At 39.7% G+C, this 26,260-nt stretch overlaps 1 protein-coding gene across 2 annotated transcripts in view; it reads right to left on the reverse strand.

The window, feature by feature from the left end:
• stag1a (stromal antigen 1a) overlaps nt 1-26,260 on the reverse strand; it is a 247,279-nt gene that overhangs the window by 54,756 nt on the left and 166,263 nt on the right. For both annotated transcript variants that reach the window (XM_038815965.1, XM_038815966.1), the window contains exons 2-7: nt 23,547-23,731; nt 17,225-17,330; nt 6,912-7,070; nt 4,437-4,533; nt 2,976-3,052; nt 755-959 (exon numbers count right to left, since the gene is read on the reverse strand). In XM_038815965.1, the coding sequence (XP_038671893.1) occupies nt 755-959; nt 2,976-3,052; nt 4,437-4,533; nt 6,912-7,070; nt 17,225-17,330; nt 23,547-23,575 (673 nt within the window). In that variant the 5' untranslated portion in view covers nt 23,576-23,731. The remainder of the gene's footprint in view (nt 1-754; nt 960-2,975; nt 3,053-4,436; nt 4,534-6,911; nt 7,071-17,224; nt 17,331-23,546; nt 23,732-26,260) is intronic.

The following is a 26,260-nucleotide window of genomic DNA, read 5'->3' on the forward strand; positions in this document are numbered from 1 at the left end:
AAGCGAGATTAACTTCATGTTTAAAAAACTGAAATGCTAAGTTCTAGTGACAACAGCAAATTGAATGCATCCATTTCCCAGCACTAAGTATAGTTGTTTTCCAGACAGTCACTTCAAAACTTGACTGTTCCGATGCTCTCGTGGCCAGCCTTCCTATCCCCCTCATCTTTCACCCCCTGCCCTTGCTGGCCTACTTCGACCTTCAATTCCCCAATGCCGCCAATTCAAAATTATCATCCTTCTGTGGAAAACATGGTTTCACGCCCTACTCTATCTTTGTAACCTAGTCAAATTCTACATATTATCTCTGCACTCTCTTTTAAAAGCCTCCTTCAACCCCACCTCTTTGAACATGCTTTTGGTTACTTCTCATAATATCTCCTCCTTTGTCTCAGTGGTCAATTTTGTCCAATTATGCCAGAGACGTTTTTTCTGTGCTAAAGGTGCTTTACAAGTGGAAGGTGTTGTTGTTCTGTTCAGGAAGTGGCAAGTTGCTTTAATCTCCAACCCTGCAAAGGTAGGTTCATTGGAACCATAATTTAACTCACATACAAAGGGTGTTGAATTTGTCAGATAAGAACCTGCAAAAAGCTCATGTAGCCATTTAAATGAAATAAGATTAATATTTAGTATGCGCGAAAATAACTACAATTATATCCCAAAATAATTTATTTTGTGTTTAACAAAACATTTCAGTAAATGTCCCTCAGTATCGAAACAGAAGTATCTTTCAGTGAACAAAATGTCAACTTACCAGCCAATGTGCTGGTGTGCCTGAAGGCTCGAACTTGGGAATCCGAAAGCCCAGTTAGCAGAGAAATCACTGTATCCATCATGTACTCATCATAAATAATACTGTACTGACACTGCCGGATGAGTACTCCAATAAACTCACAGAAATTTGTTCGGAATTTCTTCCATTGAGGACCAGGCATAGTTAGAGGGTAATCTCCACTGTCCTGTAAAGAAATATACTCAAAACTATAATCTAATTGAATGTCAATAAATGATTTGTAAATTTACTGTTGTGAAGCAATAAAGTTTTATTTACTCTATACATAGCAATTATTTTTCTATGTGTAATCCACATTTTTGCAAAATAACAGTTATAAACGTGTGTATAAATCAAGTCCAATGCATAATCATTTCAATCATCAAACTGCTGAGGAAGTTTACAAACTCTGAGATTGACTTAAATTAAACTGTCTAACCTGTTTAAAATCATTTATAGATCATCATTGAATCAAAATATCAGCAGAGAACAGGCAATTCTCAGACTTAAGACACAACTGGGAACTATGTCTTAAGTTGAAATGTCCGAAATAGGAGCCAATTTTACCATAGGAACAACATTAAAAAAGAGGGTTAGTTTCTGTCAGCGGATTAAGGCAGCATTTTTTCCCGGGCTCGTTAGGGGTCAACGACCCAATATTGTACTACTGAATGTTGGATTATATCACACTGTTTCTCCAGCCCTGCTTGAGGCATATTGAAAATAAACCATATAATCTGCCACAGTTAGTATGTTCCGAGAGTATTTATTTCAGGTTCCAGGGAACCTCTGGTAGAAATGCTACCATGTGGCTTCTGAGGAAAGCAATGATCTAAGGTTTGGAATAGTGAAACATATAAAATTTTAATTGATGTCAGAATCTATTCCGGACAATTTAACTCCGAAAACCCATGATCCACTGGACTGCAAGGAGTCAAAGTTAGAACCAACATCGTAAATTCAAACCATGGTGTCAATTTATAACGAAAGGGAAAATGCTGGAAAATCTCAGCAAGTCTGGCAGCATCTGTAAGGAGAGAAAAGAGCTAACGTTTCGAGTCCGATGACTCTTTGTCAAAGCTTAGCTTCCTCGGACTCGAAACGTTAGCTCTTTTCTCTCCCTACAGATGCTGCCAGATTTGCTGAGATTTTCTAGCATTTTCCCTTTCCTTTCAGATTCCAGCATCCGCAGTAATTTGCTTTTCTCCAGTGTCAATTTATAAGCTTTGTGTCGTTCGTCATAAGTTGAATGCCGCAAAGTTAAGGACTGCCTGTGTTACATTTCAATGTGACATTTATAATCTTTACAATATATTAAGTCTAATTGACGGATTTCATCTGAATGAAACTTTTTCTACCGTTAAGATTAAAATGCTAGGGACATTAAAAATCTTTGGTTGGCCATATTTTCAAAAATAAAAATATATTTAAGTTCACTGCTATTTCACAATTCCTGGGATGTTCAATTTGGTTGCCCATAACTTGCAAATTCATAAGTACAGGACTTAGGGGTAATAAGTCTGAAGGGAAACATTACAAACAGTCCCTCTTTCTTTAGATATGGCCTAAGAGGTGACCATGAACCTCAATGTTAATCTTGCTCGAGAGGCGTAGATCATTTTCATTGGTGCTACATTCATCCAGTTTGCCAGGCTCTTTAAAAAGATTGTTCTTTATTTACTCAATCTCTTTTCCCATTGATATTCCCAACCAGCATCTAAACAAACCCGTCAATTAAATTTGGAATATCCAAATCATGACTGTGACTACCTGGGACCATTTTCTAACATAGTGACTAAACAGGCTCTCTGCTAAGTAAACTCATTTAACATAGTCTGGCCTTTAAATAATTCCCTGACTTGCCCTTTACAGTTTTAATTCTTTGGAAAAGAACATACAACTCAGGATTCCCTGATACCTTTGAACTTACACCAATATTAAAACTATAAATATTTGAACTTTTAATCTCCCATTGCTTAGGTGCAAAATAAGTAGGTGTTTATTTTTTGCCCTAGTGAGTTTTTCAAAACTTATTTTGAACTTCCACAATCAAAACAAGAGACTTTACTGTACACAATATTCAACTTCACTGCAAAAGAACATTTAATAATTGTGACATAACATACCAGTTATCAAATCTGGGACAATTCCAATATTGTATATTCGGCATGGAGCATTATTCACTGAATTTCTGGGGACTCACCTCATCAAACTCTTCAGTCATTTTCCTAATTATTTCTGTATTCTGCATATTTCGAAACATCTCAATTCTTACAGTGCCTGTAAAGGGAATATAAAGATAATAAAGAAAGATCAATGCTACAGGCAGGTCACTGAATATAACAATGACTAGCCACACAAAACACCAATGTCAAATTCTGATTTCAAGTCTGGCATAACCAAAGCAGACTCAATTGCTTTTTAAAAAGAATATATGTTACAAAGTCAGACACTTGGATAGCTGATTTAACAAACAACAAAATAATTGAGCAAAAGAAGCACTACTGTTATTACAGAAAACTGTACTAAACAAATGTATGCTCCTGCACTGTTAGGAGCATCTTTAAACACAATGGTGTTTCCAACATTATACATGTTCCTTGCTTTAAAATCTATTGGTTGTACTGACTCAAAATTTACGGTTAGACATGCTTTCAGCCAATGGTCAAGTGTACCAAAGAGGGGCAGCATGGTGGCACAGTGGTTTAGCCCTGCTGCTTCACGGCGCTGAGGTTGCAGGTTCGATCTCAGCTCTGGGTCACTGTCCATGTGGAGTTTGCACATTCTCCCCGTGTTTGCATGGGTTTCGCCCCCACAACCCAAAAATATGTGCAGGCTAGGTGAATTGGCCATGCTAAATTGCCCCTTAATTGGAAAAAATAAATTGGGTACTCTAAATTTTTTTTAAAAGTGTACCAAAGAGGGAAACTAAAAAAATCTATCAACGTGCAACTTGCATAGAGTTTCATGCTAATTCACAGTGTAATAAATATTTTTATAACAATGCATTTAATATTCTACAAAAAAACTCTAGCCTCTTCATCCCACTTGGCAGTTAAGTTTAGAAACAATATTGCTGCTTAAAATACTGTGAAAATTAATTTAAAAAGCATTCAAAATATATCCATGGAAAATTTATGTAGATAACGCAAAATAAGCGCACTATGCTTTATCAAACCTGATGAACAACGGAAAATGAAATAAATATCAAACAATAATTCAAAATAAATGACTGGAAAAATATTGAAAAAACTGTCAATTATATGTCACTGACTTATCAAAGTACTACCTTTGCTATGAAGGCCACTGAATTTTGTAAAGCTCTTTTGTTTACCTTACATAGGGGGAGCTGGTGAGTTAGTTTGAGCAAGCATTGTTAACGGAAGCCAAGATATAACTGTATTTTACTGTTCAACAATAAGCCATGTGTATAAAATTAGTTATAGTTTTAGGAGTATCCTAACAAAGTCAGAGATAAGTTATTTATTACATATCATTATTTTTGTGATTCATGCTTTTGTTAAAATAATTAGCTGATACAAAAATACAATTCTACCATTGAGTACAAAATAGTCCTCAGTTGGAATAAACCATCCTGATGCATTGCATTTTGTTATAACATAGAACAATTCTTCAGTGAACACTTCAAGGTCTTTAGATTTACCTTTACATCCTGAGCACTGGATAAAAAAGTTGATTAGATCCAAAAGTGCAATGTCCCTGTCCTGCTTGTATGATTCTATCCAGTCATCAACGACAGACTGTTGAAAGAAATGTACTGTCAATTAATTGTGAACAGAAAGTTTCTACAGAATTTCCATTTATGACGCATTACTATTCTGCTCATGACTAAAGGATAAGGGCGGATTGCAATAATCCCCATTCAAAGTATAAACATTTGCAAACTGTTGATTTTGCTTCATTTTTAGATCGCTATATAAAGCAAGTTTTTGAAATCTGTTGTCAAAGCACAAGATAATAATTCATTCTTGGATCCTCCTGCATTCCTGTTCACATTTTCCTTTGTCAAGATTAGGAACTTGTAGTAATAAACAGTTGTCTTAATCCTTAGTGCCACACAAAATCTTATCCATTTTTAAATTCTTGCCTAAAAGACAGCTTCCATTTAATTTAAAATAGGTTGCTTCAACATATAGGGGATATTCTGCTCCCGGAATGGCTAGGTATGACTGCAACATTATTAATAATGTTATTCCGCGTAGCATAAATATGGGGATTGAGTCCCTCAGCTAGCAATGCGGCGGCATGGTACCACAGTGGTTAGCAGTATTGTATCACAGAGCCAGTGACCCGGGTTCAATTCCAGTCTTGGGTCACCGACTGTGTGGAGTCTGCACATTCTCCCCGAGTCTGCGTGGGTTTCCTCCGGGTGCTCCGGTTTCCTCCCACAAGTCCCAAAAGACGTGCTTGTGAGGTGAATTAGACATTCTGAATTCTCCCTCAGTGTACCCGAGCAGGCGCTGGAATGTGGCGACTAGGGGATTTTCACAGTAACTTCATTGTAGTGTGAATGTAAGCCAATTTGTGACAATAATAAAGATTATTAACCCTGCTATTATTAGCGATACAGCTAAAAGATTCTTCCAAAGCAGAATGATAAGATGGTGATAGCAATCGACTATTTCCTGATAGACCTGATAGGTAAAAGAAGGCTTTTTCGTGTAAATATTTAGACCCAGTTTTAATACCCATTTTAAAATGAGGATTTCAGCACTCATAACCTCAGGCCATGACAAAAAACATAGCTTCAACAGAGACACAAAAAGCCTGACACATGCATAAACTAATTGGAGATAAAAACACCATTTTCACTCAGCAAGATGAAAAAGCTATCGTTCCAATAAACATATTTTCAAAGTCAGTTTGACATTAAGAAATGAGCTATACCAGTAATGAGATCAAGGCCAAGTAAGCACCATAGCAATATGAAGGCACCATTGTTCATAATGTGGATAAAGCAAAGCCGACAGAAAGCCAGTGGAAACCGCTCTTGATAATAGCACAGAATCGCATTCCATAACATACACAAATATTCAAACATGAAACATTCAGAACTTATGTTGCACATTTAAGGATTGACAGTTAACCATCAAATCAAATGTATTTGATTCTAAACCAAACCAATTAGGACAACACAGAGGTGTAGATAGATGGCTCAAGACTGATAAGCTTTCCTTTAAACATGATGGTCCGTACGCCATCTTTATTCCGGGATCATCCGATACTTCGATCTAACTAGTCTCTATCTCTATTTTTCATATTTTCACTTCTCCACTCTAACTCTTGGAAGTAAATGCAAGCTGTTTTGCCATAAGCAAGAAACCATTTCTGTATTATTTTGAAAGTTAAATTGTTTACAAGTTGCTTCTCTTTAAGAACTTTTGCTAGCCGGACTCTATTGAGAATAGATTTAAGTTTCTCCTAATTGTAATCAAATAGAGGCATTAAAGATTCTAGTTTACATCCGAGACGTTTAACTCAAATTTCGACCGAGTTTTAGTGTCGTAAGACTTCACTAATTCTACACGGTAGATCTCTTCAGACAGTATAATTTGATTCATTGGGTAAAAAAAATGAATTGCAGGTAATGAGCTATTAAAAAATAGCTTTTCGGGCAGCACAGTGGCACAGTGGGTTAGCTCTGCAGCCTCACGGCGCCGAGGTCCCAGGTTAGATCCGGGCTCTGGGTCACTGTCTGTGTGGAGTTTGCACATTCTTCCCGTGTTTGCGTGGGTTTCGCCCCCACATCCCAAAGATGTGCAGGCTAGGTGGATTAGCCACACTGAATTACCCCTTAATTGGAAAAAAATAATTGGGAACACTAAATTTATAAAAAAAAAGAAAAATAGCTATTCTAAAAAAATAAATAATGCTATACTATATAGAACACTTCTGGTCTAACCACAAAACATAGAAGTGAATGATCAGGTCGGATTCCAACTGAAGATATAAGTCATGTCTCATGCCATTCAAATGTGCACAGAAATTGATACAACTTTCAATTAGTCTTGTAACAGGCACATAAATTGATCAACAAGTTTTAGAAATAATGTGCGTATTCCTTCCACATGGACAGATTAAAAGGAAAGGACCGTAGGATACTTTATTTTTCAATTACCTGCATGGCACTCTTTCCCATTTTCACCACCTCAAACAGCGTAACTGGCTCAATATCTCCATTTTGCTGATGGTGACCATTAGCCTTTCCCTGACTTGCTCTACCACCAGCTCCTGCACGACCTTTCTCTCCTGTAATGCGTCTTGCCTTCTTAGCAGTCTTGGAAAAGAACAAAGAGGCATTATTAAATTAAAGATAGCACATTCAAAATGTGTATATTTTCACTTCTAAATATTTATTTAGCTCAGTTGTTACATTTTTTTTTGAAAAAGGTATAGTCAAAGGACACTGACTGGCTATTTCCACCATGAGCTGAAGAATTAATTTAGGAACAAAAATGAATGTTACAGCTAAAGTGAGCATTAAAGCAAACTTATCATTGCTGTGAAGTAATTAATCCGACCATGAAATAAAAGGCAGCCTGTTAAATTTTAGTCAGAGGACATACTAACCTTCCTTCAACCAAGGCCAACAAGCTTGTGCGTTTTATTAATAAATGGCTTTCAAAGGAATTAGATGATTGGAAACCAGAAAAACAATCTATGTACTTCTTTAAATATTCTATCTGTTTATGTTTTGTCTTGTGTTTCTTCACTTCTATCAAACTGTAGAACCAGAAGTCACTGTCTCTACCACCAGTGGGTCAGTTATAGCTGAGTTAGCCTCAGTTTAACATTTCCTCTGAAAGACATCACCTTAAACAGTGCAGCACTCACTCAGTGCGTGCCTGGACATTTTTGTGCTCATGTCTTGAAGTGGGACTTAAACCCACCATCTTGAGATTCAGAGACAAGAACGCTATCAACTGATCCACAATTAGACAGTTTGCAACCTTTCACATTCAACATCGAGTTCAACAATTTCAGCTTTGTTCCAATCGCACTTCCTTTGACCTAGCACATACAGCTCTTATGTCATTTAATGTCTCCCACCTTCTGGCCTACCGCAAACCTATCCTGTTGTCATTTTCCATTTTTTTCCTTTTCAGCTGCCGAAAACCAACTTGATTTTTTTAACTTTTCCTAGTTCTGATGAAAGGTCATCGACGTGAAAGATATCCATAAACTTCTCTATTCTACTTTGCAAGCCCTCCATGACCCATTGCAAAATGCAAAATTAATTCGTTCGTGAGTGGCAATCTCTGGCAGATTGTTACTCTCGACAAATTTACCCACGCTGGAATTCCAAATCCACCGTCTTGCCCAATCTTCCTCATTCAGGTTGGGTGAAACAAGAACAGCTAAGCGTGCTCCTGGCTGTATTGGTGTAGAGTAACTGGGGCGCAGAGAGGTAAGAAACCCCACCTTTTTACCGCACTAGCTGTGTAAAGGAAATGTAAAGGGAGTGGGTGTCAGCGGTAGTATGGTGGGTCCACTGGGGGCTGTTGTTTGTGTGCGCATGGATCTCATGTGAGGCTGGATCTGCATGTTTAAATTGGGTGGGGGGTGGTCTCATGCAAGGCTGGTCTGGATGTTTAAATAGTTACTCTGGAGTTAGAAGTGATTTTTTCCCCATCAACTCTTTCAGTAACTATCAGGGTAAAACTGGCAGAACCAGCTAAAGTTAGTGATTTAAATCGCTTCTGTCAGATCGTTCCCAGCCCAGCGTAGTTGTCCAGAGGAAGTTAGCACTTCGGGGCTATTGCCAGGTAAACCCTTACGTAGAAACTTCCGAGAGAGATTTCCCAGCACATTATTGGGGTACCCCCTAAATGCAACACTGGTAAACCAGGAAGTTATGATTAATAACTTCCCCCACCAACAGGCAGCAATACCTTTACCTTGGTCCAATGGGAATCTAACAGTAAATGCGTCGGAGTATAAGCATGCTGATAAATCTTCAGCTCTCCATCTTCCGTAGCAGTATTCTTCAAACACTTTTCACCCCTCCAAGTTCCCTACTCAGTTTTGTCTTTAGCTGTCCCTTGCTCAACTCTCTGAGCTGAAACATCAAGCAGAATCATTATCATATCTTGATCCCAGCTTGTCTTTCCCTCAAACCCCAGGCCTAGTCACACTGCTAACCATCTGAAGTGAGAGAGAAATCTGCCAAACATGATCAAAAAGGTAGTGACATTCTGATCCATGAGATAATAAGATTCATTATACTCTCTGAGGCATTAAATGCAGATGAGGAATACAAGAAAAACATAAAAAGAGATGTATATAATAAAAATGACATTGCAATTCAAAGTAGGCTAGAAAGGTTGCAAAAGAATGAGGGGCCAGGCCGTAGGCCAAACTACAAATGAGAATGAGGTTTTGAGTTCAAGATGTTGGGAAGCAGGGCATCATTGAGCGTAAGCAATGCAGAGGCAAAATAATAGAACATAGTGTGAAATAGTGGAATTTGACAAGCTGGAGTTGATGACTGATGGCACTTGAGTGTCCATTGAAAATGGTTGCAGCAATTAAGCCTGAAGTGATAGCTTTCAATGGGGATTGGATGTGCTGAGACAGATGATAGTACCAAGGTAAAAATGTGCAGTCTTTGTGATGACTGGGATATGAGGTTTTGAAAAGCACAATTTGGATCAGACAGAACACTGCCTCTGTTGGCAAAGTAATACAGTGAAACCTGTAAATTAGACACCAAATATAAAGTCACTTATCTGCAGGTGTACTTATTTTCCAAATTACCATTGTATGTAGAGCAAAAATATGAACTAAAATATTCCATTGCTGTACTATTTTCCGTATTCTTGAGCTCACCCGAGGTCATCCCTAATTCTGCAACCCTGCCAGCAGGGTGCGATTTCAGTTCTGTTTGTTGGGATTCATAATTCATTGAATGAAAGAAGATTTTGACTTATACAGTGCCTTTCATGCCCACCAGGCTTCTCAAAGCACTCTGTCGCCAAGAACGTACTTTTGAAATGTTACTTTTAATATAGGAAATAGATTTAATAGATTTCATAGAATTTACAGTGCAGGAGGCTATTCAGCCCATCAAGTCTGCACAGGCCTTTGGAAAGAGCACCCTACTTAAGCCCACGCTTCTACCCTATCCCCATAACCTCACCTAATCTTTTTGGACACTAAGGAGTAATTTAGTATGGCCAACCCACCTAACGTGCACATCTTTGGACCATGGGAGGAAACTGGAGCACCCGGAGGAAACCCACACAGACATGGGGAGAAAGTGCAAACTTCACACAGACAGTCACCCAAAGTCGGAATTGAACCCAGGTCCCTGGTGCTGTGAGGCAGTAGTGCTAACCACTGTGTCACGGTGCAGCAGCCAATTTGCACACAGCAAGTTTCCATAAACAATCATGTGACAATGACCAGATAATCATTTGTTTGTGATGACATTGGGGACAAATCTCCTGCTTTCCTTTGACATTGTGCCTTGGGGTCTTTAATGCCTGCCTGAAAGGGTAGACAGAGCCTCGGTTTAACTCTACATCTGAAGGATAACACCTCCAACAGTGCAGTAGTCCCACAGTACGGCACTGAAATGTTTTATTTGGTGTGCACAAATCCTGGTGTGGACCTGAACTCAGATCCTTCTGATTCATAGGAGAGAGTGCTCCCAACTGAGCCACGGCTGACACATTTCCATCCTAGGACCATTTTTCATTGAGGGTAGGATGCTCTGATCTAGGGGCCCCTTCTACTCCTGTGTTGCAGCTGGTAACGTTTAAAATGCTGGGGGTAGAAAGGGGCTTTCAGATCATCAGTACATGACATGCGGATAGAATAGGAATGCCACATTTGGTTGAAGGTATTCCTGGAAGTTTGATCACAGGATACATTGACACTATAGACAGGAAATCACATGACTTCCTCAAATATTATTGGACTTATCTTATAAAGGTTGGATTCTCTATGGATGAATATCTTCAATTGACCATTTATGCATCAGCTCTTCCATGAGAAGTATCAAGAACCAGAAAGCCACCTGACAGGAGGCGAAGAGGATTGGAAGAGTAAACTAGCCAGCAACATAAAAAATAGATTATAAGAGTTTTCATGAATATATAAAAGGAAGGGAAGTCAAAGTAAACATTGGAGAATATCATGGGACATGAGGAAATGGCAGAGAAATTAGACAAATATTTTGTAAAAGACAGAAATCACATACCAGAAATGGGAGGGTAACCAAGGAGCGAATAAAAGTGAGGGGCCTGAGGTAATTAGTATCAGCAGAGAAACATAAGGGACTTGATGGTCTACATCCGAGGGTTCAATAAGAGATAGTAGCGATAGAAATAACGGATGTACTGGTTATGGATTTCCAAACTCCTCTAGATTATACAACAGTTTCAGCAGATTGAAAGTTGACAAATATAACAACATTATTCAAGAAAGCAGGGACGAAAACAGGAAACTACAGATCAATTAGCAAGAATTCAGTTGTCCGGAAAATGTTAGAATCTATGATCAAGATTGATTTAACGATGCACTTACAAACTGATGGTATTAGAACATAAGAACTTGGGGTAGGAGTGGGCAATTCAGCCTCTCGAGCCTGTTCCACCATTCAATATGATCATGGCTGACCTCCTTTGGCCTCCATTCCAATATACTGCCCATTTTCCATAACCCTTCATTACTATTTAAAAATCTGTCTGTCTCCTCCTTATATTTACTCAATGTCCCAGCATCCACCCCATCCTGGGGTAGTGAATTCCACAGATTTACGACCCTTTGAGAGAAGTAATTTCTCCTAATCTCTGTTTTAAATCATAAAACTCATCCTAAAACTATGACCTCTGGTTCTAGGTTGCGCTACAAGAGGAAGCATCTACTCTACGTCTACTTTGTCAATACCGTTTATCATCTTATATAACTGAATTAGATCTCTCATTCTTCTAAACACGAGAGTATAGGCCTACACTGCTCAATCTCTCTTCATAAGACAAACCTCTCATCTCAAGAATTAATCTAGTGAACCTTCTCTGAACTGCCTCTATTGCAACGACATCACTCCTCAATTAAGGGGACCAAAATTGCACAGCATTCCAGGTGCGATCTCAGCAATGCCTTGTACAGTTAAAGGAGCACTTCCTACCTCTACCCTCTCCTCCTTTAGCTAGTCAGGCTAAAATTGCATTTGCCTTCCTTATTACCTGCTGTACATGCATGCTAGTTTTCTGTGATTCATGCACAAGGATACCCAGGTCCTTCTGCAACCAAGCATTCTGACATTTCTCTCCATTTAGAGAGTACGTTGCCTTTCCATTTTTCGTCACACTTATCCACATTAAACTCCATCTGCATAATTTTGGTCCCCTCACCTAGCCTACCTACATCCGTTCATAAATTTCTTATTTTCTCATTGAAACTTCCTATCCCACCTATTTTAGTGTCATCTGCAAATTTGACTATAGTACCTCTATCCCTATATCCAAGTCATTAACATATATTGTAAATAGTGACACCCTACTAGGTACATTGCGCCAAGCAGAAGAAAAACCATTTATCCCTACTCTCTGCCTGCTATAGGTTAGCTAGTCTTCTATCCAAGCTAATAAATGACAGCTAATCCCATGTGATCTTACCTTGTGTATTAACCTTTTATGCAGGATCTTATCAAATGCCATCTGGAGGTCCAGATATAGCACATCTACAGAATTCCATTTATTCATTTGGCTTGTTACATCTTCGAAGTACTCTAGCAAATTAGCCAAGCACATTTTACCCTTCATAAAACCATGCTGACTCTGATGGATTGTGTTTTGACTTTCTAAATGTCCTGTTGTTACTTCCTTAATGATGGATTTGAACAATTTCCCAATGACAGATGCTAAACTAACTGGTCTATAGTTTCCTATTTTCTGCCTCCCTCCCTTTTTGAATAAGGGTGTTTACATTAGCATTTTCCCAGTCCACTGGCATCTTTTCCCCATCCAGGGAATTTTAAATTATAACCAATGGATCCAGTATCTTCGCTGCCACTTACTTTAAGACATTCGGATGTCGGCCATCAGGCCCTGGGAACCTGTCTTCCTTCAATCCCAGTAGTTTGTTTCATATTTTTTCCCTATTGATGAAAAGACCATACGACATAGGAGCAGAATTAGGCCACTCGGCCATCAAGTCTGCTCCACATTTAATCATGGCTGATATTTTCTCATCCCCATTCTCCTGCCTTTTCTCCATAACCCCGATCCCTTTATTAATCAAGAACCTATCTGTCTCTGTCTTAAAGACACTCGTGATTTGGCCTCCACAGCCTTCTGCTGAAGAAATTCCTCTTCATCTTTGTTTTAAAGGATCGTCTGATATTGTGCCCTCTGGTTCTAGTTTTTCCTACTGGTGGAAACATCCTCTCCACGTCCACCCTATCCAGGCCTCGCAGTATCCTGTAAGTTTCAATAAGATCCCCCTTCATCCTTCTAAACTCCAATGAGTACAGACCCAGAGCCCTCAACCGTACCTCATGCGATGATTGTTCAAAGTTCCTCCTTTACTATTATCCCTGCATTACCTGTTACTATTGGGATGGTACTAGTGTCCTCCACTGTGTGGCAGAATAATGATTTAGTATCTCTGCCATTTCTGTGTTCCCACTATACCTTTGCAATATGGTCACCCTGGTCTCATCCTCCAAGGTTCCAACATTCACTTTAGTTACTCTCTTCCTTTTTATATATTTATATACGCTTTTGCTATCTTTTTTGATATTTTGTTAGTTTTTTCATAATTTATCTTTTCTTTTTTAATTACTTTTTTTTAGTAACCTTTTGTTGATCTTTAAAAGTTTACCAATCTTCCAGACTGCCACTGACCTTTGCAACATGGTATGCCTTAGTTTTTGTCTTTATGTTATCTTCAATTTCCTTGCTTAGCCATGGATGTGTCACTCCTCTGACAATCTTTTGTCCTCGCTGGAATATATTTTAGGTGGGGGGAATTGAACATTTCCTTAAACGACTGCCACTGCTCATAAACTGTCCTACCTTTTAGACTTTCTTCCCAGTCCGCTAGGGCCAAATTAGTCCTGATGCCGACATAATTACTTTTGTTGAACTTTAGAATGCGACAGGGGACTCCAGTTTCTCGCCCTCAAACTGAATTTGAAATTCTAATTTGAAATTATCATGCTACGATCACTCTCCCCGAGAGGATCCTTAACTGTGAGGTCATTAATAAATCCATCCTCATGATACAATACCAAATCCAGAATAGCCTGCTCCCTGGTTGGTTCCACAACATATTGCTCCACAAAATAATCTCCAATACATTCAGTGAACTCTCCGTTGAGGCTACCCGTGCCGATTTGATTAATCCAGTCGAATGCCTATTAAAAATCACCCATGATTATTGTCATACCTTTCTTCCTAGCCTCCAATATTTCCTGGTTTATATTGTGCCCCATTGCAGACATATAGATTACTTCCACAAGGAACTTCTTCCCGTTGCAATTTCTTATTTTTACCCAGACTGATTTCATGTCTGACATATAGTGCCTATATAATTTCTCACTACAGCACTGATCCCTTCCTTTACGAGCAAAGCTACACCATTTCCTTTTCATTTCTGTCTATCCTTCAGAAGCACTAAGTACCCTTCGATATTTAACTCCCAGACCTTGTAACTGTCTCATTAATCACCACCAAATCATAGCCCTTGTCTCCATTTGTGCTGCTTCATTAATTTTGTTTAGAATGCTTTGTGCATTCAGATACAAAGCCTTTAAGTTTGTTCTATTATGAAATTTACCAACTCTTGTCCGATTCAGATTCCGTCCTTTCCTTTTATTTTCTGGTAATAATCCATCTCATCGCTAACCTAAACTCCTACCTTCTCCTTTAACTTTGATTTTCTAATTTTCCATGCAACTACCCACCTCCCACTATTTAGTTTAAAGCCTCATATACAGCCCTAGTTATGCGATTCGAGGGTCCTTGCGCGATTCAGGCGAAGGCTGTTCCACTGGCACAGCTTCCTCCTTCCCTCCTTGGTGCCAGCCTCCTCCTTTTCTCTTTTGGTGTCAATGTCCTGTGGGTTTAAACCCATTTCTTCCACACCAACCGTTGAACTAAGCATTTACCTCTTTAATCGTATTGACCAATTAGCCAGTGGCTCAGATAGTAATCCGGACATTATTTCGTTTTTGGTTCTGCTTTATAATTTAGCCCCTAGTTGCTCATATTCCCTCAGCAGAACCTCTTTCATTCTAGCTATATCATTGGTACCTATGTGGACCACAACAACTGGATCTTTCCCATCCCACTCCAAGTTCCTTTGCAGCCCAGATAAGATATCCCAAACCCTGACAGCGAGGCAATATTGATTCTCAATCTTGGACATAGAGAACAGTGTCTATGTCTGTAACTATAATATCCCCAATTACATTTCTATCACACGACTACATTTCTCTTCTTCCCCCCATTTGAATGCTTCCCTGTACCACGGTGCTGTGGTCAGTTATCTCATCCCTACCTCTTGGATACTTATATTTGTCTCACTCATAGTTACACTCTCCCACCCCTGACCACTGGTTGAATTCAAAGTAGTTAACACAAGAGATTTGACTGCCCCTGAAACACAGTATCCAGCTGACTCTCCCCATCCCTAGTGTGTCACAGCATTCAAAGCCCAGACTCCAGTTCATCAGGGGCAGCATAGTGACTAGCACTGCTGCCTCACAGAGCCAGAGACCCAGGTTCAATTCCGGTCTTGGGTAACTGTCAGTGTGGAATTTGCACTTTCTCTTCATGTCTGCACGGGTTTCCTCCGGGTGCTCCAGTTCCTTTCCACAGTCCAAAGATTTGGTTAGGTGGATTGGCCATGCTAAATTGCCCCTTAGTCACCAAAAGGTTAGGTGGGTTAGTGGATCATGGAGATAGGGTGGGGCTCTTTCAGAGGGTCGGTGCAGACTCGATGGGCTGAATGGCCTTCTTCTGCACTGTAGGGATTCTATGATAACTCTGAGTCGAAGTTCCTTGAGCAACCAACACTTGCTACAGATGGGATCCACCAGCTCCAACATGATGCAGGTACAACACATCACCTGCCCAGCATCTCAATTTTATTTAATTAGTTTATATATATTTTTAAAATTTCCGACTGGTTTTTAGTTTTAAAAAAAACTTGAAAATGTTTAGAAATAGAATCAGCCTGGTTTTATGAAAGAGAAATGGTGTTTGTCAAATTATTTGTTTTTCGAAGGATGTAACAAGTACATAAGAACTAGGAGCGGGAGGGTAGGCAATTCAGCCGTTTGAGCCTGCTCCGCCATTCAATACGATCATGGCTGATCTCATCTCGGTCTCAACTCTACTTCCCCTCCTGCTCTCCATAACCCTTCAACCCATTATTAATTAAAAATCTGCCTAGGGCAGCACTGTGGTACAGTGGTTAGCACTATTGTCTCAGTGCCGAGGTCCCAGGTTCAATCCCAGCTCTGGGTCACTGTCCGTGTGGAGTTTACACATTCTCCCAGTGTTTGCGTGGTTTCGCCCCCACAACCCAAAGATGTGCAGGGAGGTGGATTGGCCATGCTAAATTGCCCCTTAATTGGAAAAAATGAATTGGGCATTCTAAAAAAAAATTTTTAACTGAAAAATAAACATTTAAAATCTGTCTAACTCCTCCTTAAATTTATTCAATGTCTAGGCATCCATCGTACTTACTCTGTGGTGGTGAATTCCACAGATTCATGATCCATTGGGAGAAGTAATTTCTCATCTCTGTTTTAAATCTGCTACCCCTTATCCTAAAACTATGACCTCTTGTTCTAGATTGCCCCACAAGTGAAAGCATCTGCTCTACATCGACTGTGTCAATACCTTTTAGCACCTTATATACCTGAATTAGATTACCTGTCATTCTTCTAAACATGAGTGAGTAAAGGCCTAATTGCTCAACCTCATTTCTGAGTAGGGTAGATAAAGGGGAAGAGTAGATATTGTACATTTGGATTTCTAAAAGAAATACCACTCAAAAGGTTAATGCACAAAGTAAGGGCTCCTGGAGTTGCAGGTGTGACGTGCTGCAAAGATCAGTGCTGGGGCCTCAGCTACTTACAATCTATATTGATGGTTTGAGAGGACAGGAGTAATGGATAAAATATTCTATCCACACAACTCTCAAAATCACAAATGCACTAAAAACATGGAATGACTTCTGGGAAATTTGGTATAAAAATTTCATTTTTAAAGATCTTTCTTCCACTTTTTGAAAATAATAATATTTGGAATGTTTTACCTTTATATGAACTGCATTTGTCTGTTGTTTAATTGATAGATTCATCTCTTTCTTGGCTCTCGATGCCTCTAGTGTAAGTGCTTATAAATGCAGGACACACTTAATACATGATTTTTAATAACAAAATATCAATGCTAGTTTAGAAATTCATACCGGGGGCCTGCCAGGACCGCGAGCTCTGCGCTTGCGTCCTTTTGCCTCTGGATCCTCGAATTCACCAGTAACATCGGGATGAATGGTTGTTTCATTAGTTGACTCCCTGAAAGTTAAGGATCATGAAATATAATTTCCAATTAAGGAAATACTTTGTATTTCAGTTCTTCCAATCAACACCACCACCAAACAACAGATAAAGCAAAAAAATCTATCAGTTATCAGTACCATGGAATAAATTACATTCTTCAATACAGTAAGTCCTCAATGTAAATTTCCCATTCAATGTTATTTCAATTTAAAGTCGCACAGTTTTTAGGGCCAATATTTCTGATTCAAGTATTTTGTTTTGATTTTAATTTGCTTAAGCATCATTTTACTTCATTGTCATGGGTCACCCCATGACCCAATTGGCGCCATTCTGACTTGAGTGAGAGAGGCATTCAACTGTAAAGGTATCACAATTCTTTTCAAACACTCTGAAACAGAAGAAGAATATCCCAAGCAACAAGATTTTATTTTTTTTACAAGGAAGTAGGTGAAGTCTGGGCTGTTCACTTCTGTGCAGAAAAGGCCCATTTCTTAACTCTGCAAACTCATTTTAATTTTGGAGCCAGGTGTGCTCGCTGTGGAGCAATATTAGTAGAGAAATGGTGCTGGGAAAATCGATGGGATTGAAGGCGGATGAAGCCCCAGGGCCTGATAATCTGTATTCTAGAGTGTTTAAGGAGGTGGCTCTGGAAATAGTGGATACATTGGTGGTCATCTTCCGGGATTCTATAGACTCTTTTGAACTGTCCCTGCAGATTGGAGGGTAGCTCATGTCACTCCAATATTCAAAAAGGGAGGTAGAGAGAAAACAGGGAATTATGGACCAGGAAGCCTAACATCGGTAGTGGGGAAAATTCTTGAATCCATTATCAAGGACGTTATAGCGGAACATTTAGAAAGCAGTGGCAGGCAGTCAGGATGGATTTATGAAGGGGAAATCACGCTTGACAAATCTGTTGGAATTCTTTGAAGGTGTAACTAGTACAGTTGACAAGGGGGAGCCAGTCGATGTGGTACATTTGGACTTTCAAAAGGCGTTTGGTAAAGTCCCACATAAGAGATTATTGTACAAGATTAAAACTCATGGGATTGGGGGAACTGTATTGAGGTGGATAGAAAACTGGTTAGCAGAGAGGAAACAAAGAGTAGGGATTAATGAATGCTTTTCAAATTGGCAAGCAGTAACTAGTGGGGTGCAACAGGGATCGGTGCTGGGCCCAGCTATTCACAATATATATTAATGATTTGGATGAGGGAACAAAATATATCAAAAAGTTTGCAGATGATACCAAGTTGGGTGGGAGGGTGAACTGTGACGAGAATGGAGAGATCCTACAGCATGATCTGGACAGGTTGAGCGAGTGGGCAGATGCAGTATAATTTGGATAAGTGTGAGGTTATTTACTTTGGAAGTGAAAACAGGAAGGCAGATTACTACCTGAACGGTTATAAATTGAGAGAGGGGAGTGTGCACTGGGACCTGGGTGTCCTTGTGCACCAATCGCTGAAGGTAAGCATGCAGGTACAGCAGGCGGTAAAGAAATCTAATGGTCTGGCCTTCATTGCGAGAGGTTTCAAGTACAGGAGCAAGGATGTGTTGTTGCAATTATACAGGGTCTTGGTGAGGCCACACCGAGAATATTGTGTGCAGTTTTGGTCTCCTTTTCTGAGGAAGGATGTTCTTGCTTTCAAGGGAGTGCAGCGAAGGTTTACCAGACTGATTCCAGGCATGGCGGGGCTGGCATATGAGGAGAGATTGACTAGGCTAAGATTGTTCTCGCTGTAGTTCAGAGGACTAAGGCAGGATCTCAGAGTCTTATAAAATTCTAACAGGACTAGACAAGGAAGATGCAGGGAATATATTCCCGATGGTGAGTGGGTCCATAACCAGGGGTCGCAGTCTGAGGATTCAGGGTAAACCATTTCGGACAGAGATGAGGAGACATTTCTTCAACCAAAGTGGTGAGTCTGTGGAATTCATTATCACAGTAAGTAGTTGATGCTAAAACATTGAATATATTCAAGTGGCGGCTTGAATATAGCACTTGGGGGCGAATGGGATCATAGGTTATGGGAAGAAAGCAGGATTAGGCTACTGAGTTGGATGATCAGTCACAATCGTGATAGATGGCGGAGCAGGATCGAAGGGACAATGGGCCTCCTCCTGCTCTTATCTTCTATGTATGTAAGTGAGGCAAAGAGTCCATTCTAAAGTCAGTGACAGAACCATTTGCTTCACCCAAAACAACATGCCCAGCACTAATCACTCACAGAAACCTCCACTGAAATGCTTCAGAGATGAAAATAAAAATTGCTTATTGTCACAAGTAGACTTCAAATGAAGTTACTGTGAAAATCCCCTAGTCGCCACAATCCAGCGCCTGTTCGGGGAGGCTGGTACGGAAATTGAACCATGCTGCTGGCCTCAAAGCACCTCTGAAGAGGTCAAACATCTAAATCTGGTGACCGACCAAAATAAGGAAGGTTGGCACCAAACACCGAGATTGTGTCAGGAACAGTCAGAGACAAAGTCAAGGCAACGGAGAGTCAAGGCAGTGGAGAGAGTGCAATAACCTTTGAACAACTCATCTAACTGACTCTCCAAGCCCCACCTGCCTGTATATGACAAGAGATTGCAAATTGCACATTGGATTGATCAACCATTTCAGAACCCATCAAACTGGTGGTAGCAAGTCATTCCCAAATCTGAAGGACTGCCTAAGAAGAAATAGAGACTGGTGAGTATCATTTAATTTGAATTTATACAGCATTTCTTTGATATTTAGTGATTTATTTTATTTTATAAGTTATTTTTACTAGGAATACGCAATACTGCACGCGCACGGTGCAGTATTTCAACTTGCACATTTTTGTTCTAGGCAAGAAATGTCCGCAGAAACACAACTCAGGCTTTAACATTGATTATTCACTTAAAGTCGCTATTGTAAGGAACACAAGTACAAGTCTAACTGAGGACTTACTGTACAAGTTATTGAAATTCAGTGCAAACACCTCTATCTAAAGTGGGCATATTTAAAGAATATAAGATTACAGTATGCATATTTAATATTATGTATTTGTAATGCATTATTATACAAATAAGGACACTGTTTGAAATTGTGAAACATCGCAAGATACAAGTAAAGAGCACAATCAAGTTATTATTTTACAGGAACTACAAAAATCAAAGTTACAAAGAATCAGAAGGAAAAGGATAAAATTCTACAAATGTTAACTCCTTATTTCTTGATATGTTTAACATAGTATTTTTATTTCTTAAATTCAATGGAAAAATCATGAGCCCCAACAATCCCAAGTGTGCCAAGGATTACACTAACAATCAATTTCAGATTATCAGTCAGGCTTGCAATGTAGCTCCACTTACGCTTGCTAGAAGCTTCATATATTCATATGCAGGGATCTGTCCTCTGCAAGCAAAAGAAATCTGTCCAGACATTGTATCTTTATTAATAAATACAAGTGTGGGGGTTCAAGTATCTTGGGTGGGATGGTGGGGGAAGCAATAGCTCCCTTAACTAATCGGAGGAAACTTGTCAACCAATATTTCTCATGTGGCCCATTTGAAATTTGGTATTCTTGCATCTATCCTGAAGGGTATGAGACAAAAAGCTTTGACAATATTTGTCGCTTTTCCAGCAATGGTCAAGTTCTGTGCAACCAAGTGATGAAGTGAAAAAATTGTAATTGAGGGTTTTGTCTATGAACTGAAGGCATATAAAAACAATTATAGGAAAAGTGATACAGTGAAGCAAAGAATAGAACCTGCTTGATTCACGGGAACGTAGGGGATCCTCATAAATCCAATCTGTTCTTTTGCATCAATATGATCAATCTGCTTCCAGATCTGATTATTTAAAATTTCATCTTTTGAATTTAGCAGAAGCAGTATTTAATGCACAATAAATAATGGCAAAACTAGGAAGAGGCTCAACTTCAGGGGATTCCTCTTGCTAATATTATTGAAAAGTTTACTCCAAAGATTTCACAGCAAACATTATTTACTGAAGGAGTGATTACAATACAATGCCTGCATTGCATTAAAAGACAGATGGTTACATGGGGCTATGGGTACTTAGTATGTATAGCACTTCAGATTATCTTTTCTTAATTTTTGGAATGTTTCCTGTGAGAATAAAACATTAATGACAATTAAGAGAATTATCCAGATAGAGAGAGGTATTGAGCACAGGAGTGTAACAACATTCAATTAATGTCAGGAACACAAGGTGCTTCAATTTCAAATGAGCATTGTGTTAACTCAAAGTGGTTTTGCGTCACATTAATCAACTTTCAGTAGCAGGGGAAGATCAAATTGAATCAAGTATCTTGGTCTGACCCAACAGTGAAAAGATAATCTTGTATCTTTGCTTCTGAATCAGGCCAAACCTTAACCCTAGACTTGCACCTCGCATGTAACTTACAAATGCATCCTCAAATTGAGCTGATGCAATCCAGAAAAGGATGGGAGGTCTTGTGGTGCAGTGGATAATATCCCTACCTCTAAGTGCTCGATGTTCGAGGGCTTCATGGCTACAGAAGCTGCATTCATAACAAGGACAAACAGGTTGATAATCAATCTGTATATCCTTCCACTATGCTTTTGGCAGGCAGTAAGAGCAGGAGAGTTTCTTGGTCAGCCATGCTTGATGTAGAATGGCACTCCTCAAGCTATAGCCTCTGGCGACAGGCTAGCAGTCCGTTCCAAGAAAAGCAAGTTATGGAAACAGACATAAGCATGCGCTTTGTCTGCCTCAAGCGACATTAGACATGGAAAAATCTAAGTGGAAGTCAAATCCAAAATGTTTGCTTGATGAACTGGTGGCCATTTATTCTTTGAACAAAAATAGTCAGTAGTATCCGGTCCCCCATCTGTAATAATCACTGGTTTGCCCCTGGAAGCATGGATGGAGGGTTCTGAATATGGCGGAGAGCAGGGATTGAGAGGATGGGGGATATGTTTATAGAGGGGAGCTTTCCAAGTATGAGGGCGCGAGAGGAGAAATTTGGGTTGGCGAGGCCCGCTCCTACCGCAAAGGGAGATTCAGGACAGGGTAGTTTCCAGAGGGTGGGTAGGAGAAGGGAACGTCTCGGACATTTACAAGGAACTTATGGGGTCAGAGACACAGACCGATGAGCTGAAGCGCAAGTGGGAGGAGGAGCTGGGAGGGGTGATAGAGGATGGTCTATGGGCGGACGCGTTGAGTAGAGTCAACGCGCCCGCGACATGTGCCAGGCTCAGCCTGATACAATTTAAAGTTGTTCACTGGGCTCACATGACAGTGGCCCGGATAAGCAGTTTCTTTGGGGTGGAAGACAGGTATGCAAAATGTGCAGGAAGACCAGCGAACCCTGTCCACATGTTCTGGGCATGTCCGAAGCTTAGGTGATTTTGGCTGGGGCTTGCAGATGTCATGTCCATGGTGTTAAAAACAAGGGTGGCGCTGAGTCCAGAGGTGGCAATTTTCGGGGTGTTGGAAGACCTGGGAATCCAGGAGGAGAAAGAGGCTGACGTTCTGCTGTTTGCTTCCCTGGTAGCCCGGAGAAGGATACTATTAGCTTGGAGGGACTCTGTTCGTAGAAAATCAAGTTCGTCTTGAGAGGGTCACCGTTAGGGTTCGCCCGGAGGTGGCAACCTTTCGTCTACTTCTTCGCGGAAAATTAATTGTCAGCAGATTTTGCTTAGAGTAGGGGGTTAATAAAGGTGGGACCTGTAAGGGGGGGGGGGGAAACGGCTTTTGCACTATGTTTATAGTTTCATGTACATTGTTTATTGTGTTGTTATAATCCCCAAAAAAACCTCAATAAAATGTTTATTAAAAAAAATATTCAGTAGTAAAACATATTTCATAAAAACTTAAATAATGGAAACGGATTCTCGGAAATGGTCAGATTTTAAAAAATTAATACTGATCAAGTCACTTGGACACATTGAAAATTTACACATGTGGTTGCAACAAATAAATCGTTTTCCTTTCGAAATTGACTGACAACCTTTCTGAATGTTTTTATTAGCAATTTTTACAACACTGGTCAAGTAACAAAATTGTTTTCAATGCATTTGGATGCAAAGTGTAAACACGAATGCACAAAACCTTTTTTTTAAATTAAAAAGCATTATTCTAATTCACAGGAAGAAAAGCCACTTTTTTTAATTTCAAGAGATGCCACTGGAAGGTTCTCCCATGTACTTGTGTAATGAGATACTGGAAATATTTGTTTCAATGCTCTGATCATCTAAAAATGCACTTACTGTAACACTGGTATCTCTGGAGTGATCATCTCTTCAGCACCGTTGCTGCCAACAAATCTCGGACGGAATCCTGCAATTTTCTCCTTTTGCTTTTAGGTAATCTTTCAATTAACTTGATTGTGTGAAAAGTGTTTTCTCCTCCCTTTTCTTGATTTGTCTTTATAAAAGACATATTTGGGCAATTTCTGAAATTAGAAGTGATTGCCGTGTTATAAAAGCATAAGTGACAGTCCTTAAATAAAACAGATACTACAAGGCATTTTTAAAAATAATTCATAAATTTCTCAACACAAATTACTTTCTGAAGGTTATTTACATCAAGTTACATTATTATATTTTGGAACCGTTGCAAAGTGGGCCTACTGCTGTTCACCCAAGTCTATCCAAATTCTACCTTGCCTATAATTGCTTTCAGTGCTTTCTGACCAGCAGAGACAACTGAAATACTTGGAATAATTAATATTCTGTATTGCTTCAAAGTTCATAATTAAAATATTGGAAACGCAACACCCCTCCCTCCCCCCCAATCAATTAGCAAGCTATAATAAAATGAGATTAATTAAAAATCTTTAAAGTTTTGAAAAGTCTTCACATTTTTGTCGACTTGTAATTTCGGAGTTAATTAAACTTACAGCCAGATTAATGCCATGATGTGGAGATGCTGGCATTGGACTGGGGGAGCACAGTAAGAAGCCTTACAACACCAGGTTAAAGTCCAACAGGTTTGTTTGAAACACTAGCTTTCGGAGCACTGCTCCTTCCTCAGGTGAAGGAACACCTGAGGAAGGAACAGTGCTCCGAAAGCTAGTGTTTGAAACAAACCTGTTGGACTTTAACCAGGTGTTGTAAGACTTGTTACTGAGCCAGATTAAATTTAGAGTATCCAAAAAGTAATCAGGGGCAGCAGGGTAGCATGGTGGTTAGCATAAATGCTTCACAGCTCCAGGGTCCCAGGTTCGATTCCCGGCTGGGTCACTGTCTGTGTGGAGTCTGCAGTCCTCCCCCTGTGTGCGTGGGTTTCCTCCGGGTGCTCCGGTTTCCTCCCACAGTCCAAAGATGTGCGGGTTAGGTGGATTGGCCATGCTAAATTGCCCGTAGTGTCCTAATAAAAGTAAGGTTAAGGGGGGGGGGGGGGTTGTTGGGTTACGGGTATAGGGTGGATACGTGGGTTTGAGTAGGGTGATCATGGCTCGGCACAACATTGAGGGCCGTAGGGCCTGTTCTGTGCTGTACTGTTCTATGTTCTAATTCTTTTTTTCCAATTAAGGGGCAATAGAGGGTGGCCAATTCACCTACCCTACACATCTTTGGGTTGTGGGGGGTGAAACCCACGCAGACACTGGCAGAATGTGCAAACTCCACACAGACAGTGATCCGTTGCTGGGTTTGAACACGGGTTCTCGGCGCTGTGAGGTAGCAGTGCCTACTACTGCGCCACCGTGCCACCCCCACAGCCAGATTTTACTGATTAAATTATAAACATTCCACATTTTTTTTTGCAAAAACCAATATCTAGTTACACAAATATACATGACATTTTCAAAAGCTGAATCTGCAAGATTATGAGTGGCATGGACAGAGTGAATAGTCAGATGCTCTTTCCTCGCATGGGAGAGTCAAGTACTAGGGGACATTACCCTGGGGGAAAGTTTAGAACGGATGTGCGAGGCAAGTATTTTTACACAGAGCGTGGAATGCGCTGCCTGCGGAGATGGTGGGAGCAGCTACAATAGTGGCCTTTAAGGGGCATCTAGACAAACCATATGAATAAGGTGGGAATGGAAAGATACTGACACTAAGTGCATACAGTTTTAGTTTATGATATGGAGATGCCAGCGTTGAACTCGGGTGAGCACAGTAAAAAGTCTTACAACACCAGGTTAAAGTCCAACATGCTCGTTTCAAACACTAGCTTTCGGAGCACTGCTCCTTCACCTGAGGAAGGAGCAGTGCTCCGAAAGCTAGTGATTGAAACAAATATGTTGGACTTTACCCTGGTGTTGTAAGACTACTTACAGTTTTAGTTTAGGAAGGTACCATGGTCGGCGCAGGCTTGGAGGGCCGAATGGCCTGTTCCGGTCTTCTTATATTGTTCTTTGATCAAGAATAAATTCAGTTACCACAAAGGAATTGGTCCATAACTTTAAATCTTTATTTATTTAAGTTTTCTTCAATAACTTTACTTTATTTTTTTAAAGTTGGGTGTATTTTTATTCTGGGTGAAATAAATTATATATAGGTACAACTGAAAATAAAGTCGATTTATGCTTTCTTGGTTTGGAACTCACTGTTGCTTGGATTCGTGAAATCACTAGGGAAAAGAGACACCCACAGGAATACTTCTGTATTGCATACTGTAACATTTATCTAAATTCTGCACGTTTACATCGACAGCAATACATTTTATTTTGACAATATATCATGTTTTAATATAGTATTATCAAAGGAAGGAGTCAAAATCACTTGCAGGATGTATATGTAACATAGGTTGCCTAATCATTTGAAATAAATCACACTGTTGAGTAAAACACATTAATTGAAATGTGTTTTCATAAAATTGTGTTTGTACTGCTCTTACATATTCCATCCACAGTATAAGGTTTAAAGCAACCTTTAATAAGAACACGGAGCTTAGCTATTTGAATTAGGAAGAAGTTGCAAACTGATCTTGCTCTCACCCCAATGTAGCTTGTACTTCGATAACGCCACCAGGG

Source organism: Scyliorhinus canicula, chromosome 13 (assembly GCF_902713615.1).
Source record: "Scyliorhinus canicula chromosome 13, sScyCan1.1, whole genome shotgun sequence".
Taxonomy (NCBI): Eukaryota; Metazoa; Chordata; class Chondrichthyes; order Carcharhiniformes; family Scyliorhinidae; genus Scyliorhinus; species Scyliorhinus canicula.